The 16,190-nt window shown below is 54.3% G+C and overlaps 1 protein-coding gene across 4 annotated transcripts in view; it reads right to left on the bottom strand.

The window, feature by feature from the left end:
• Positions 1-524: 524 nt before the first annotated feature.
• LOC143833584 (semaphorin-3F-like) overlaps positions 525-16,190 on the bottom strand; it is a 33,345-nt gene continuing 17,679 nt past the window's right edge. For 2 of the 4 annotated variants that reach the window (XM_077329591.1, XM_077329593.1), the window contains 11 exons: positions 14,775-14,914; positions 13,036-13,150; positions 11,161-11,230; positions 10,924-11,068; positions 9,915-10,137; positions 7,538-7,626; positions 7,399-7,440; positions 6,212-6,369; positions 4,948-5,015; positions 3,044-3,177; positions 525-1,373 (listed from right to left, as the gene is read on the bottom strand). In XM_077329591.1, coding sequence (XP_077185706.1) covers positions 957-1,373; positions 3,044-3,177; positions 4,948-5,015; positions 6,212-6,369; positions 7,399-7,440; positions 7,538-7,626; positions 9,915-10,137; positions 10,924-11,068; positions 11,161-11,230; positions 13,036-13,150; positions 14,775-14,914 — 1,601 coding nt within the window. In that variant the 3' untranslated portion in view covers positions 525-956. Of the gene's footprint in view, positions 1,374-3,043; positions 3,178-4,193; positions 4,455-4,947; positions 5,016-6,211; positions 6,370-7,398; positions 7,441-7,537; positions 7,627-9,914; positions 10,138-10,923; positions 11,069-11,160; positions 11,231-13,035; positions 13,151-14,774; positions 14,915-16,190 lie in introns of those variants that run through there. The other 2 variants (XM_077329592.1, XM_077329594.1) reach the window with 2 other exon arrangements.

The following is a 16,190-nucleotide window of genomic DNA, read 5'->3' as shown; positions in this document are numbered from 1 at the left end:
GGGGGGTGCCTCCACTGTTGCTGCACCTCCTGAAGGTGCTACACCAGTTTGGTGTAGTAATTAAGAGTGCGGACTTCTAATCTGGCGTGCCGGGTTCGATTCTGCACTCCTCCACATGATTTGTCGCCAGAGGATGTAGCGATGGCCATAGGAATGCACAGCTTTCAAAAGGGATTTGGTTGATACATAAAGGGCTGCTAGGCATGGTGATGGAGGGGAACTTCCATGTTTAGAGGCACCGAACCTCTGAATCCCAGAGCCAGGTGGCATTGGGGAAATTTCGCCCTCGGTGCCTTCCTCCAGAGGAACTGGTTGGCCACTGTCTGTGTGAGACATAAGTTCTTCAATTTGAAGCTAGAGGTCGATTTAACATGCATTTGGGGGGGGGGGGGTTATTCTTTGCTCATCTGTGGAAAGCTCACAGTATGAGGATCTTGGTACCCACTTTCCCCGTATGCAGCTCTGCTCACAGGTAATATTCTTCCTTTTCGCAAAATCCACCAAGGTGCAGCTCCAAGTTTGCGTTTTGTTTAGAAAATAAACCCGGCACTTTTATTCTCTGCAATCCGTTCCTTCAACACAGGGTTAATAATTTAAAAAATCGTAATGGGGTGGGGTGGGGTTTAATGTTGAAAAAGAAACCCCCACCGTTTTCCTACCATGGTAGGGGGAAAGAAACCAAGTCAGCCGTTAGGGGAAAGGGGGGATGGGTAGATTTAGCACTGTAAAAAATAGACTTTTAAGCCAAAGCCCCTGGAATTCAGCGCTGGTCACTATATACATCCGTGGAATAGAGCCAGTGAGCCTTGGTCCTGCGAAACCCTGGAATTAGCCTGGACACGCAACACACAACACACAACCCTGTTAAGCGCTAGCGTTGGCCCTTTCCCCAGGGCCACACAAGGAGTCCAGTGGAATGTCATTCTCGGACACGAACGAGGGGGCCACAAAGGCCCTCAGCTCCGCGGAGGGGAACGGTGGCCTGTCCATGGCTTGGTGCGGTGGCGCCAACGGGTCTTGCCGCTTTGGGGGCTACTCCGGGTCCAGTTCAGTGCGCGGTGGTTGGCGCCATGCGAGTCGGCCTGCGGTCCGGAGTCCCAGGGGGACTGGCGGCCACTCCGCCCGCGGCGGGCCCCTTGGTCGCTGTTGAGCTGGTGCCAGTAGCTCTCGCAGATGCCCAGGGTGGGCGGGGCCTGTTGGGCGAGGGCCCCTTCCAGCAAGGTGCGGGGCAAGACGTGCAAGCGCAGGCGGCGCAGCGTGTGGCGGAAGCGGTTCTCGGTGCCGACGCACTGGTAGAGCCCTCCGTCCGAGGGGGTCACCGGCCCCAGCAGCACTCCCTGGGGTGTGCGCAGGAGCACACGGTCTCGGGGCAGCTGGGAAGGGGTAGAAAAGGCACAAGATTAAGAGTTCAGCTTGTGCCCCTGCTGCCTTTATCTCCTGCGGCGGACGCAGCGTTGGGCTGGATGGGCCACTGGCCTACCCCAGCCTTGTTGGTCTGAAGTAGCACAATAAAATCAGAGTCCAGTGGCACCTTTAAGAGCACTGGAAAGCTCACACCTTGAATAAATCTTTGTTGGTCTTAAAGGTGCTCCTGGACTCTGGTTTTATATATGATCATGTCCCCCAAGAAACGTTTTAACAAATTTTAAAAAATATATTACAAATCAACTCCCATACATTTGGGAAACCCTTCCAGGGCTGTCAAGAAACCCCAGAGATTCATGAAACCCTGATCTACCGATTAATTGGCCTACTATTTGTGAAAGAAGCCCCCCCCCCCTCCACTGCCAGATTATTTATTAAAGGTATCCCCTGTGCAAGCACCGGGTCATGTCTGACCCTTGGGGTGACGCCCTCCAGCGTTTTCATGGCAGACTCAATACGGGGTGGTTTGCCAGTGCCTTCCCCAGTCATTACCGTTTACCCCCCAGCAAGCTGGGTACTCATTTTACCGACCTCGGAAGGATGGAAGGCCGAGTCAACCTTGAGCCGGCTGCTGGGATCGAACTCCCAGCCTCATGGGCAGACAGCTTCAGACAGCATTTCTGCCTCTTACCACTCTGCGCCACGAGAGGCTCTAGATAATTTATTACCTGCTCTAAAAATGAATGGTCGCTGCTAACATTTATCCTATATGTTAACTGATTTTAAATTAAATTTGCATTTCGCTTGTTCTATTGCATTTTAATGAATTATATTGTATGTTGCCCTGAGCCAGCTTGGTGGGAAGGTGGTATGAGAGTCTAATAAATAAATCAATCCCGCTGCCCCCCATCCCCATATTTTCCAGCTTTACCCTGGGCCTTCATTTCTATCCTCTGCAGCCCAGATGACATCACAGTCACCTGAACTGCTCTTCCCAGCTGGTCCCTTTCTGCCTGTAATTTAAACCTATTAGGCGGGACCTCCTATCCTCTGCTGCTCCCTGGAGCAACTCCCTGCCCTCCTCTAAGAGTGACCGCCTTGAAGAAGAAGAAGAGGGAGAGAAGGGAGGGTGGAGAAGAAGAAGAGCTGGTTCTTATATGCCGCTTTTCTCTATCTTCCCTTTCCTCTCCCCACAACAGACACCCTGTGAGGGAGGGGAGGCTGAGAGAGCCCTGAGATTACTGAAGAAGAAGAAGGAGAGTTGGTTCCTATATGCCGCTTTTCTCTACCCAAAGGAGTCTCAAAGCGGCTTTACAATCCCCTTCCCTTTCCTCTCCCCACAACAGACACCCTGTGGGGTGGGTGAGGCTGAGAGAGCCCTGAGATTCCTGCTCGGTCAGAACAGTTTTTATCAGTGCTGTGACTAGCCCAAGGTCCTCCAGCTGGCTGCATGTGGGGGAGCAGGGAATTGAACCCAGCTGGCCAGATTAGAAGTCCGCACTCCTAACCACTCCACCAAACTGGCTCTCCTGTGCCCCCCCCCCATCCCCAACTTCCTCTTCTCCAGCCTAAATACTGCCAGGCTTCCCTCATAGGGCTTGGCCCTGGATCGTCCCCGTCCCCCTCTCTTCTGCACCCGATGCCACTCCGTCCACGTCCTTTTTGCAGAGGGACTTACCACCTTGCGCTTATCGGAACCGTCGGTCTGCACAAGCCACTTGACGGACGCGTGAGGAGATCGCGGTTCACACTCCAGGAACACGCTCCCACCCTCCAGGCCATATTGGACATGTTCTGGCAACTGCTGTTCTACTGGGATCCAAACAAACCAAAGAGCGGAATAAGGGAGAGGATAAAAACCAGAGTCCCTTCCGTCCAGTTCTCCATACAGCTGCCGTCGGCCACGATGCTGGTTATTGGCAAGAGTTATTTAGCCCGAGAAGTCCAGCTGCTTGCACATACAGGCTCGGTCCCACCCCAAAGCTTTCTCCTACGCATCAAAGTCTCAGCTCCCTTTCATGTGGGGAGAGACATGACGAGCGAGGGGAACCTCCACATCCAGAGGCACTAATCCTCGGAGTCCCAGAGTCGGGAGGCGACATCAGGAAGGCTTCAGCCTCCAGGCCCTGCTCTCGGCTCTCTGAACTGGCTGGCCACTGCATGAGACAGGATCCTGGACTAGATTCAGCCTTCCTCAGCTCTTTTACTGTTAAGAAGCCTCTGAAATATTCTTCGAGGAACCCCAGAAGTGACAGGATCATGCAGCATAGGGTTGGGAAGCAGAGCTGTGGACACGCCCACCTGGGGCCCCTCCCCTTCCCACCCCCTCCAGGCCCATCATTGGCAATTTGGGGGAAGGGGGCAGGTAGATATGACCATATGTGGTCATATTACCTGATCAATGGTTTAACACATTTGAGAGAGAGAGAGATTAAAAATTAACTCCCACCCATTCAGGAAATGCCTCCAGGGACATCAAGAAACCCCAGAGTTTCACGAAACCCTGGACTAGATGGCCTGATCCATCTGGGCTCTTCTAAGGTTCTTGTGAAGGCCTCGGCCTCTCTGCTCTGCGGTGGGTCCTCCAGAGAAATTGACTGCTTACTGTGTGAGATGGGAGGCTGGGCTTAATGGACCCCTGGTCAGATCCAGCAGAGCTCTTCTGAGGTTCTTCAGTGCAGGGGTAGTCAACCTGTGGTCCTCCAGATGTCCATGGATTACAATCCCCATGAGCCCCTGCCAGCAAACGCTGGCAGGGGCTCATGGGGATTGTAGTCCATGGACATCTGGAGGACCACAGGTTGACTACCTCTGCTTTAGTGTCATGCCAATCCTCTGAATTCCAAAAATAGGATGCAATGGTGGATGAGGGAACACTCTGCATTCAGAGGCACTAATCCTCCCAAGTCCCAGAGCCAGGAGGCAACATCAGGGGAAGGCCTCGGCCTCTCTGGCCTGTTGTTGGCCCTCCAGAGGAACTGGTTGGCCCCTGTGTGAAGCAGGATGCTGGACTAGATGGACCCCTGGTCAGATCCAGCAGGGATCTTCTGATGTTCTCATGAAGTCCTCAGCCTCTCTGCCCTGTTGGTCTGAAACAGCAGAACCAAGTTTTGAGTCCAGGGGCAACTTGAAGACCAACCAAGTTTTATTCAAGGTCCAGGGGTGGCCCAACCGTGGCTCTCCAGATGTCCATGGACTACGATTCCCATGAGCCCCTGTCAAACAAGGGAATTGTAGTCCATGGACATCTGGAGACCCTGGATAGGCTTTCACATGCCCTCTCGCTGCTTCAGATGCACGGAGACAATCGTATTTGGGTCACGTGATGAGCAAGACTCACTGGGAAAGGAGGTCAATGCTAGGAAATGTTGAAGACAGCAGGAAAAGAGGGAGGCCCATCCACGGCCCTCAGCTTGCAAGATCTGAGCAAGGCTGTTATCCATGGATAGGACATTTTTGAGGTCATTAATTCAAAGTCAACCATAAGTTGGAAGAGATTTGATAGTACTTCTCTCTCTCTCATACACACACAGAGATGTATGTCCTGAGGCTGGCTCTCAGCATAGTACTACAGGGACTCACCCTTGGCGTTGAAGCCCCTGCACTGCCTCAGGGGGTCTCCGTGCTTGATATCCTGGCGCCGACTCCTCCTGTGCGGGAACAAGAGGCCCAGTTTAGTCCTTTCCCACCACAGGCCCCGGCCCCAAAGCGAGCACCTTTGTTATTTCTTAATGGTGCTACCGCTTGACGTTCAACGCCATCTCCCCGCTTTTACTGCCAGATCGTAGGTCCCAGCAATCCGTACAGAAACAGCAAGAGATAAGAAACACATACACACACACACACACACAAACCCCTTAGGTAAAGGTAAAGGTATCCCCTGTGCAAGCACCAGGTCATGTCTGACCCTTGGGGTGACGCCCTCTAGCGTTTTCATGGCAGACTCAATACGGGGTAGTTTGCCAGTGCCTTCCCCAGTCATCACCGTTTACCCCCCAGCAAGCAAGCTGGGTACTCATTTTACCGACTTCAGAAGGATGGAAGGCTGAGTCAACCTTGAGCCGGCTGCTGGGATCGAACTCCCAGCCTCATGGTCAGAGATTCAGACTGCATTTCTGCTGCCTTACCACTCTGCGCCACAAGAGGCTCTTAAATCAGCAAAGAGCTGTTATAACGCTAGTGGGGAATCCGAAGAACCAGCCCCTTTTGCCGAGACGCGGATCAGCTGACGTAACTTTTTATGGGTTCACCTTCCACCTTGAACGGTGGCTCCCTGCGGCTTCTTCCTGACGTGGCTGTCCGGATCAGGGATCCGTAACAAACAGCCCTGGAGCCAAATGTGGCGTTAAAAAAGCGCATCCTTAAATTGAGGTTTGGCAGAAGGGGTGATGGGATGCTGTGCTACATTCTGGCTGTATCCGAAGAAGCGAGGAGCGGTGGATCACGAAAGCTCCTCCCTGGCCACGAATGTTGTTTTCCGACCTGTTTGAGGCTTGGTCACCAGTGGAGTCCTGACACACCGTGATGAGCACAGCCACCAAACAGCTGCCTCAAAATGGCAACTTGCATTCAGAGACACAGTGAAGGTTCTTGTGATGTGGTGCCAAAGCATCTTTAAAAAAATGAAATCTGCAAAGCCAATCAAATCTGCAGTGGCCAGTCCGGAAACATACAGGGAAAAGCCCCTTGGCCACACCCAACTTCTCATAGCACTTGGAAGACCTCATAGCCCCCCTGGGCACCACGCTGGGGACCCCCTGCTCTGAGCATCCTCTGGCCATGAGGTGTTAGCTAGCCGGCCCTCCTGTTCCTATGCGCAAGACCCAAGCAAGTCTGTGAGGCTTACCTTTTCGCCGTATGGCTGTACCGGGCGCACCGTTGCCCATCCCAAGCACAGTACGGGTCACGGGCCAGGCAGCAGTCGGCACAGGCTTCCCCGTATTCACGGCACCGGTGCAGGCTCAGCTGGGAGACGCCCACGTCGGAGGAGACGTACAGCTGTTGCTGCAAAAGAGAGCCCGCCCAGTCAGGCACGGAAGCGAGGAGCCGAGCTCAAAGCCTGTCCCACCCATCAAAGAAGGGTCTTCGGTGGGCACGAGAGACGGGGCCTTTTCAGTGGCAGCCCCACAATCATGAGAACCCAGGAGAGTGTCTTCGATTCAGCCAGTTCGCTTTCATAAATATTAAGAGCCCACTTTTTAAAAAGCTTAAATCTGACCAAATAAAACTGCAGCCATCATAAAAGCCCTGCTGGATCAGACCAGGGGTCCATCTAATCCAGTATCTGTCTCACACAGGGGCCACCCAGTTCCTCTGGAGGTTTAATAAAAAGGCACAGAGGCCGAGGCCTTCATGAGAATATCAGAAGAGCCCTGCTGGGTCAGACCAGGGGTCCATCCAGTCCAGCATCCTGCCTCACACAGGGGCCAACCAGTTCCTCTGTAGGTCCAGCAACAGGGCAGAGAGGCCGAGGCCTTCCTAAGGACATCAGGAGAGCCCTGCTGGATCAGACCAGGGGTCCACCTAATCCAGCATCTGTCTCACAGAGGAACTCACAGAGGAACTCACCCAGTTCCTCTGGAGGTTTAATAAAAAGGCACAGAGGCCAAGGCCTTCATGAGAATATCAGAAGAGCCCTTCTGGGTCAGACCAGGGGTCCATCTAGACCAGCATCCCATCTCACACAGGGGCCTTCATAGGAACCTCAGAAGAGCCCTGCTGGATCAGACCAGGGAGAGTCCATCTAGTCCAGCCTCCTGTCTCACACAAAGGCCAACCAGTTCCTTTGGAGGGCCAGCAACAGGGCAGAGAGGTCGAGGCCTTCCTGAGAACATCAGAAGAGCCCTGCTGGGTCAGAATCCAACAATGAGCAGCCAGTCCTCTGGATGGTCAACAAGGGGGCCTAGAGACCAAGGCCTTCCCCCGACCTTGCCTCCTGGCTCTGGGATGCAGAGGATTAGTGCCCCTGAAGGTGGAGGTTCCCTGAAGCCGAAGGTCTTCTTCACTGGTTGGCAACACATACCGCCAACCTACCCGTTTAGAAGAGATCCAGAGCGTTTTCACCGGAGCAGGAGTCTGCAGGGGGAGAAAAGGGGGGGAAACACCACTTGAGAAATTAGAGCGGTTGCACCAGGGAGGCTTGTCTGCAATTGAGGGGGGGGTCCCCACTTACCCTGAACACCTCGACCTCTTCCAGGGTCAGCTCTTCCAGGACCCCTTGCTCCTGGGGCAGCACAATCACCTTCTGCACAGTGCCCTGGTCTGTAGGGAGAAGGCCGGGCGTCAGCCAGAAACACCCGTCGGGAAATAAAACTCTCCTCCGTCCTCCCTACCCCTCCCTCCCAGGCTGCTGCTGTCAAGTCCGGTTTTCAAGGCAACAGGCGGACAGAGGGGGCTTTGCCACTGTCCACCATCATGTCACAACCCTGGTATTCCAGGCGGGTCTCCCATCCAGGTGCGAGCCAGGGCCGACTCCGCTTCCCTTCCAAAAAATGACGAGGCTGGGCTATACCACGTATACATAGATCAGTCGTTTTCAACTTTTTGACCACTGAGAAACCCCTGGAACGTTCATCAGTCTTCAAGAGACCCCAGAAGTGGCGCCATCCTGCAGAATAGGGCTGGGAAGCAGAGCTGTGGACACGCCCACCCGAGGCCCCTCCCCTTCCCACCTCCTCTAGGCCCATCACTGGCCATTTCGGGAGTGGGAGGTGGGCAGCTCGACATGACCGTATATGGTCCCACCACCCGAGAAACGTTTAACAGATTTAAAAGGTGTATGCAAAATTAATTAACTCCCACCCATGCAGGAAACCCTTTTGGGGCCATCAAGAAACTCCAGGGTTTTATGAAACCCTGGTTGAGAGAGCCTGACGCAGGAACTGCAAATGAAGTTTTTTAAAGTTGTTGGGCAACCCAAGAGAACCCGGTTCGAGGGGGCGATTCAGCAGGACTCAGGAAGGTTCGGGGGACGTGTTTTTTCATTGCTAGAGAGCCAGTTTGGTGTAGTGGTTAGGAGTGCGGACTTCTAATCTGGCATGCCGGGTTCAATTCTGCGCTCCCCCACATGCAGCCAGCCGGGTGACCTTGGGCTTGCCACGGCACTGATAAAACTGTTCTGACTGGGCAGTAATATCAGGGCTCTCTCAGCCTCACCCATCCCACAGGGTGTCTGTTGTGGGGAGAGGAAAGGGAAGGCGACTGTAAGCCGCTTTGAGCCTCCTTCGGGTAGGGAAAAGTGGCATATAAGAACCAACTCTTCTTCTTCTTCAGTAATCTCAGGGCTCTTTCAGCCTCACCCACCTCACAGGGTGTCTGTTGTGGGGAGAGGAAAGGGAACACAACTGTAAGCCGCTTTGAGACTCCTTTGGGTAGGGAAAAGCGGCATATAAGAGCCAACTCTTCTTCTTCTTCTATTGGAATAAATGATAGATAGGCCAAAACCGCTTCGCTGGCATCCTTTTAGCTACGTGACGTAAGCTGACTGTCCTTGGCTGCCGTTTCCCTCGTCTCCAAGCGCAGGCATCCTTCCGCTCCTCCCCTCGTTCCCATCCGCAGAGGCAGAGAGAGGGGTGTGACTGATTTTACCCAGCTGGATTAAAATTTGGGGGTGCCAACTTGTCTTGGAAGACTCCTGGAGGTTTGATAGTAGAGCCGGTGGGTGGTTGGGGGATTTGGGGAGGATAAACAAAGATAGGAGGCAATGGTGGATGAGGGAACCCTCTGCATTCAGAGGCACTAACCTCCCAAATTTCAGAGCCAGGAGGCAACATCAGGGGAAGGCCTCGGCCTCTCTGCCCTGTTGTTGGCCCTCCAGAGGACCTGATTGTCTACTGTGTGAAGGAAGATGCTGGACTAGATGGACCCCTGGTCTGACCCAGCAGGGCTCTTCTGATGTTCCTATGAAGGCCTCAGCCACTCTGCCCTATTGTTGTCCCTCCAGAGGAACTGGCTGGCCCCTGTGTGAGGCAGGAGGCTGGACTAGAGGGACCCTCCCTGGTCTGACCCAGCAGGGCTCTTCTGATGTCCTTAGGAAGGCCTCGGCCTCTCTGCCCTGTTGTTGGCCCTCCAGAGGAACTGGTTGGCCACTGTGTGAGACAGGAGGCTGGACTGGGTGTACCAGGCTTTCTCAACCAGGGTTTCATAAAACCCTGGGTTTTCCTCACAGCCCTGGAAAGGTTTCCCAAATGGGTGGGAGTTGATTAATTTTTAATATGTTTAAAAATTTGATAAACATTTAGAATGGTGATGCCACCATAAATGGTCATGTCAACCCACCCACCCTCTCCCAAATGGGCCAATGAGGGGCCTGGAGGGGCTGGGAAGGGTAGAGGTCCAGGGTAGGTGTGGATACAGCTCTGCTTTCCCAACCATCTTCTTCACCATCACATCACTTCTGGGGTTACTCAAAGCCTGAAGAAGGTTTCAGGGGTGCCTCAACAGTAAAGAAGCCGAGAAGGGCTGGATGGGCAACCCTACTTAGGGTTGAAGCTCTGGCAAACAGGACCTCCCCAGCGAGCGCCCTCCGGGAACTAGAAGTCCGGGCATACCCGTGCCAAGAAAGAGCACCTCGTAACGCCCGTCCACGGCGTCCACCAGATCGACTGCCAGTGTAGTGAAGCTGTAGGGTACGTTGGTCCTCACCAGGAGGGGGCGCCGCTGAAGCGGGTAGACGGAATTGTACATCAGAGGGTGGTTCCGCACGAAGGTCACCAGCTCGTCGGAGAACTCACGCGTGGAGCGAAGCCCTGGGGTGAAGGTGCCTCCTGGGCACTGAAAAACAGCCAGGAGAGAAGGTGAGACCCGAGAAAAACAATTCCACACAACACTGACCAATGCCTGTTAAATCCACTTCCGATGTACTTTCGTATACTAAATACTAAACAATGCACTTTAAATCCCCTTCCAATGCACTTTCGTACAACTCTGAACAATGCACTTTAAATCCCCTTCCAATGCACTTTCATGATCATTTGTAAAAGGGTCTTGCCGTTTCACACAGGAAAGTCCAGTGGCAAAGTACATATAAATTGCCTTTAAAGTGCATGATCCAGCCCCGGTGAAAGTGACTGTTGGACACGCCTGCAAATGAAAGAAGATGGCTGGAAGCCAGAGGACTGGTCCACTCAAGGAAAACTCTGAAGAACTGTATGCCTCATCTTTCACCCCAAAGTGGCTTGTTCACCTTACCACCTATTCTAGCCACAACCCTGTGAGGAAGGCTTGGCTAAGAGCAAGTGGCCAGCCCACGGTCACCCAGCAAGCATCCATGGCAGAGTTTGGAATTCGAATCTGGGGTCTCCCAGATCCCAGTCCAAGACTCTCATGGCACCCACCGTCACCTTTCCTAGTGGCCACCATGTATTTTTAAAAAGTAGTGGGTCCAGGTGGGGCTGTTGCTCACCAAGGGTTGTGGTTACCCACTGGGGATAGAAATCGTTGAGGGTCCCTGCTCTAACCTGTACACCACGCCATAATTTGGGGTGCGCAGAACGAGCAGCGTGGGAACTAAAGCAACGGCAACGAGAAGGTAGGGGGAGGGGCATCTTGGTGACTCACCGCTCCAGGGCGAGGGTAGGGCACACGGCCTGTGTAGGGCCCCCACTGGTAGTTGTGCCCCTCCTTGTGGGCAAAGGGGCCATTGAAGACCGTCCGTATGTCCGCCATGGAATACACGCAGACGGCAGAGCCCCGGAACACAGACCTTGGGGGCGGAGAGACGGGTGGGGGGAGGTTAGGCCAGCTTTGGGCTGTCCTCTGCCGCTGAAAAGCTGTTCCCATTGCAGACACACTCACCCCAAGGTGGAGAACACCCCGTATAGCAGCGGGTGCTTCTCATCCTGAGTTGGCAGCAGGAAAACATCACCTGGAAACACAGAGGGTCGTATTTATTATTTTATTTGAGACTTTTATATCCTGCTTTTCCTCGTGGTTCAAGGCGGCTTATAATACTTATGAACATTTTCAGAGCAAAAAATAAAACAAGCCACAAATTCCTCCCCTCCTCTTAAAATACACCAACCAATTCAAATCCCTTCAAAGGCATGCAGACGAAGGTCTCCAAGGGGCACCCCCTCTCCACCATGATGGAAAAGGTCTTGGTTCTTTATCTCCCTGTTCTGGTCGTGAACACTTTTGTCGACCAGTGAAGGGAGGTTCCCTACCCTTCATGACTACATTTCTTCTCTCTCACATTCTGCAAGCAGAGCCTTATGCACGAGGTCACCAAGCTCCAGGCTGGAAGCCGAGAAGACAAAAACACTGACAGAAAAGCTACATGCAGAATCGCCAAACCTCCTTTCATTCAGGTTGATTGCACAGCCGAAATCGCGCAGGCGAGGCACTTTCGCGCATGCGCAAAAGTGCCGTGCATGCGCGATGCGTGGCACGGCCCTGATTCCCTCTCCCTACCCTCACACAGTAAGAAGCTTGCGGCCTGGGAAATATTTTACTGCGGGGGGGGGGCGGGGAGAGGGAGCTGCGGCCCGGCGCCATGGCCTTCGCGGCCCAGCACCGGGCCGCGGGCCGCAGGTTGGGGACCACTGTCCTAGATGGTACCAAACGCCAAAAAGGTGTCAGTAGAGTGTCCAGTCAAATTGATGGAATTCGTTGGAAATGTTAGCTTACCGGTTAATTAATTCACATGCGGTGGCAAAATAGTCAGTGCACTTTGGATTAAAATGCATGAAAAATTACAGAGAATTCTAAGTTTCTATTGGACCCTAAATCGAAGTCATTGGGTGATTTTTCCTGTCAGTTTAATGGTATAAACAAATCTGGAGTTCCAGTAGCACCTTTAAGAGCGACAACGTTTTATTTAAGGTATGAGCTTTCGTGTGCAGGCCCACTTCCTCAGATACAATGTGTGCACACGAAAGCTCATACCTTAAATAAAACTTTGTTGGTCTTAAAGGTGCTACTGGACTCCAAATTTGTTCTGCTGCTTCAGACCAACGTGGTTACCCACTTGAATTTACCTGTATGCGCAAGAGAACTTTTTTTTTTCATGCTACAATCAGCCAGGCTTGTGCTTGCTTTGAAATGGAAACAGCAAGATCTGTCAGATGTAGATTTGTGGCCGTAGAAGCTCAAGGATTTTGCTGTAACGGTGGAATTGACTAATTGAGTGACTAGAAGACCATCAAGAAGAATTTCAAGAGCAGGGGGACTTTTTCTTCGGAAACGCTGGTTAATGTTGGATTATAGATTTTCTGTTCTAACTATTTTTCCTGCAAAACTTAATAAATTCCATTTTTAACAAAAAGGATCTTTAAATTCTTCAATATTTGCAGCATATTGCAAAGAATTCTCAGGGAGACAGAGCATCTCGTGTGCCTTCCAATCTCCATGGGAGGCCTAGAACCACTTATTTGATTCGACGCGTTCTACAAACAGAGATTTGACTGTGTGATTCTATGTGCAGCTCTTCCGTCAGCATCTCTGTCTTCTCAGCTTCCAAGCTATCCCCGGACAGGTCATTTCTGCGTGAAGCTCCAGGTTGGATCTGGAGAACTCTGGACATTAATTTCCCAGGCAGGGGAAATTGTTTGCTCTGGAGAGTGGGCAAAACAGCCTTATGTCCTCCTGGGGGGTCCCTCCCTCCTCCAAACTCTGGGTCCAGCCCCCCAAATTCCAGGAATGTCGTAACTCTCAGTCCGCAACTGGACTCACGCAGTTCATCAAAGAAGGTCTCCACGCCGTCTTCTCCGACCACGGAGCAGACTAGTCGGGCCTTCAGGAAGGTGGTCCACTTGTTCACCAAGGAGCGCTGTCCCCCGTCATCGTTCTGAAAAACGACAATGAGGTCTGTCATCCAAAGGCCCCAGGCTTCCCCACCCCCCAGCCAAAAGCAGCGTGGATTTGGGGACAGGGGGTGTGAAAAGCGTCCGTCTACACTGAGCTCTTCCTCTTCAAGCACGACGCAGCAAAGGAACATTTGGTGTGAAACGTGGAAACGGAATTGTGGGGAGGCAGAAGCACCACGGTCTGGACCAGGAAAGGGGTCTTGGAGGTCATCTATTCCACCTCCACCACCTTGTTTGATGCAGGAGTTCCAAAGCTAGATGTCTGCCCATTCTTTGTTTCCTCAGCCTTCATATGGGATGTGCGGTTTCCCTCCCACACTTTTTTTTTGCTGTCAAGTCACAGCCAACTTATGGCAACCCCATAAAGTTCTCAAGAGATATTTAGAGGCAGTTCAGCAGACAGAAGGATTTCCGCCAATAAAACCATGACTCCCCCCTTCCTCCGGAGCTCCTAACTCTTCCTAGGGGGCAGGGGATCATCAGGAATAGTTTGTAGGGAGGATTTTCGGGAATTCCCCTGGAATTGCAGCTCCTCTCCAGACTGCAGAGATCAGTTCCCCTGGAGGAAAGGGCTGCTTGGGAGGGGGGACTCTGTGGCCTTGGACCCCACTGAGGGTCAGGGATGCCAGCCTCCAGGTGGGGCCTGGGGATCCCCTGGAATTCCAGCTCCTCTCCAGACTGCAGAGATCAGTTCCCCTGGAGGAAAGGGCTGCTTGGGAGGGGGGACTCTGTGGCCTTGGACCCCACTGAGGGTGAGGGATGCCAGCCTTCAGGTGGGGCCTGGGGATCCCCTGGAATTCCAGCTCCTCTCCAGACTGCAGAGATCAGCTCCCCTGGAGGAAAGGGCTGCTTGGGAGGGGGACTCTGTGGCCTTGGACCCCACTGAGGGTCAGGGATGCCAGCCTCCAGGTGGGGCCTGGGGATCCCCTGGAATTCCAGCTCCTCTCCAGACTGCAGAGATCAGTTCCCCTGGAGGAAAGGGCTGCTTGGGAGGGGGGACTCTGTGGCCTTGGACCACACTGAGGGTCAGGGATGCCAGCCTCCAGGTGGGGCCTGGGGATCCCCCGGAATTCCAGCTCCTCTCCAGACTGCAGAGATCAGTTCCCCTGGAGGAAAGGGCTGCTTGGGAGGGGGGACTCTGTGGCCTTGGACCCCACTGAAGGTCAGGGATGCCAGCCTCCAGGTGGGGCCTGGGGATCCCCTGGAATTCCAGCTCCTCTCCGGACTGCAGAGATCAGTTCCCCTGGAGAAAAGGGCTGCTTGGGAGGGGGGACTCTGTGGCCTTGGACCCCACTGAAGGTCAGGGATGCCAGCCTCCAGGTGGGGCCTGGGGATCCCCTGGAATTCCAGCTCCTCTCCAGACTGCAGAGATCAGTTCCCCTGGAGGAAAGGGCTGCTTGGGAGGGGGACTCTGTGGCCTCGGACCCCCTGTGGTCCGTGTCCTCCCCAAGCTCCATCCCCCAAATACTCAGAATTTCACAACCTGGATCTGGCCTGTCTTTCCTCCCATATTCTGGCTCCACCACAGCCAGCACCTTCCTCAACGGGGAGACAGCGACTGTCCACAAAGCCCTGTGTATCCCCCCTCGCAGGATTGTCGCTCACCAGGCAGACCCGTCCCACCCGAGCGAGCACAGCGGGCCCCACAGCCCCCTCCAGGGCTTTCTCGCGGAAGAAGAAGTACAGCTTGTCATCGTTGTGGTCGGAGCTGTCGGGAATGACGTGGGCCTGGAGGAAAACAGGATCTGGGGCAGAGAGGAAAGAGAGGCTGTTACTTGGGTTCCCCACCGGAGGGCGCTGCAGGAAAACAGCAGCCAGCAGCGGTCAAGGGAGCACTCTAGGGCACCTCCCACAAGCCGCCCAAACTGCAGGGGTAGACAACCTGTGGTCCTCCAGATGTCCATGGACAGTCTCTGCAGTCTGGAGAGGAGCTGGAATTCCAGGGGATCCCCAGGCCCCACCTGGAGGCTGGCATCCCTGACCCTCAGTGGGGTCCAAGGCCACAGAGTCCCCCTCCCAAGCAGCCCTTTCCTCCAGGGGAACTGATCTCTGCAGTCTGGAGAGGACCTGGAATTCCAGGGGATCCCCAGGCCCCACCTGGAGGCTGGCATCCCTGACCCTCAGTGGGGTCCAAGGCCCCAGAGTCCCCCCTCCCAAGCAGCCCTTTCCTCCAGGGGAACTGAGCTCTGCAGTCTGGAGAGGAGCTGGAATTCCAGGGGATCCCCAGGCCCCACCTGGAGGCTGGCATCCCTGACCCTGAGAGGGGTCCAAGGCCACAGAGTCCCCCTCCCAAGCAGCCCTTTCCTCCAGGGGAACTGATCTCTGCAGTCCGGAGAGGAGCTGGAATTCCGGGGGATCCCCAGGCCCCTCCTGGAGGCTGGCATCCCTGACCCTCAGTGGGGTCCAAGGCCACAGAGTCCCCCCTCCCAAGCAGCCCTTTCCTCCAGGGGAACTGATCTCTGCAGTCTGGAGAGGAGCTGGAATTCCAGGGGATCCCCAGGACCCACCTGGAGGCTGGCATCCCTGACCCTCCGTGGGGTCCAAGGCCACAGAGTCCCCCCTCCCAAGCAGCCCTTTCCTCCAGGGGAACTGATCTCTGCAGTCTGGAGAGGAGCTGGAATTCCAGGGGATCCCCAGGCCCCACCTGGAGGCTGGCATCCCTGACCCTCAGTGGGGTCCAAGGTCACAGAGTCCCCCCTCCCAAGCAGCCCTTTTCTCCAGGGGAACTGAGCTCTGCAGTCTGGAGAGGAGCTGGAATTCCAGGGGATCCCCAGGCCCCACCTGGAGGCTGGCATCCCTGACCCTGAGAGGGGTCCAAGGCCACAGAGTCCCCCCTCCCAAGCAGCCCTTTCCTCCAGGAGAACTGATCTCTGCAGTCTGGAGAGGAGCTGGAATTCCAGGGGCTCCCCAGGCCCCACCTGGAGGCTGGCATCCCTGACCCTCAGTGGGGTCCAAGGCCACAGAGTCCCCCCATACAAATCACACAGGCTAGGTAAGCATGTACAGCTAAAATAAAAGGAT

The sequence above is a fragment of the Paroedura picta genome, chromosome 3 (genome assembly GCF_049243985.1).
Source record: "Paroedura picta isolate Pp20150507F chromosome 3, Ppicta_v3.0, whole genome shotgun sequence".
Classification (NCBI taxonomy): Eukaryota; Metazoa; Chordata; class Lepidosauria; order Squamata; family Gekkonidae; genus Paroedura; species Paroedura picta.
Note: the sequence above shows the minus strand (reverse complement) of the source record. Positions and strands in the feature narration are given on the sequence as shown.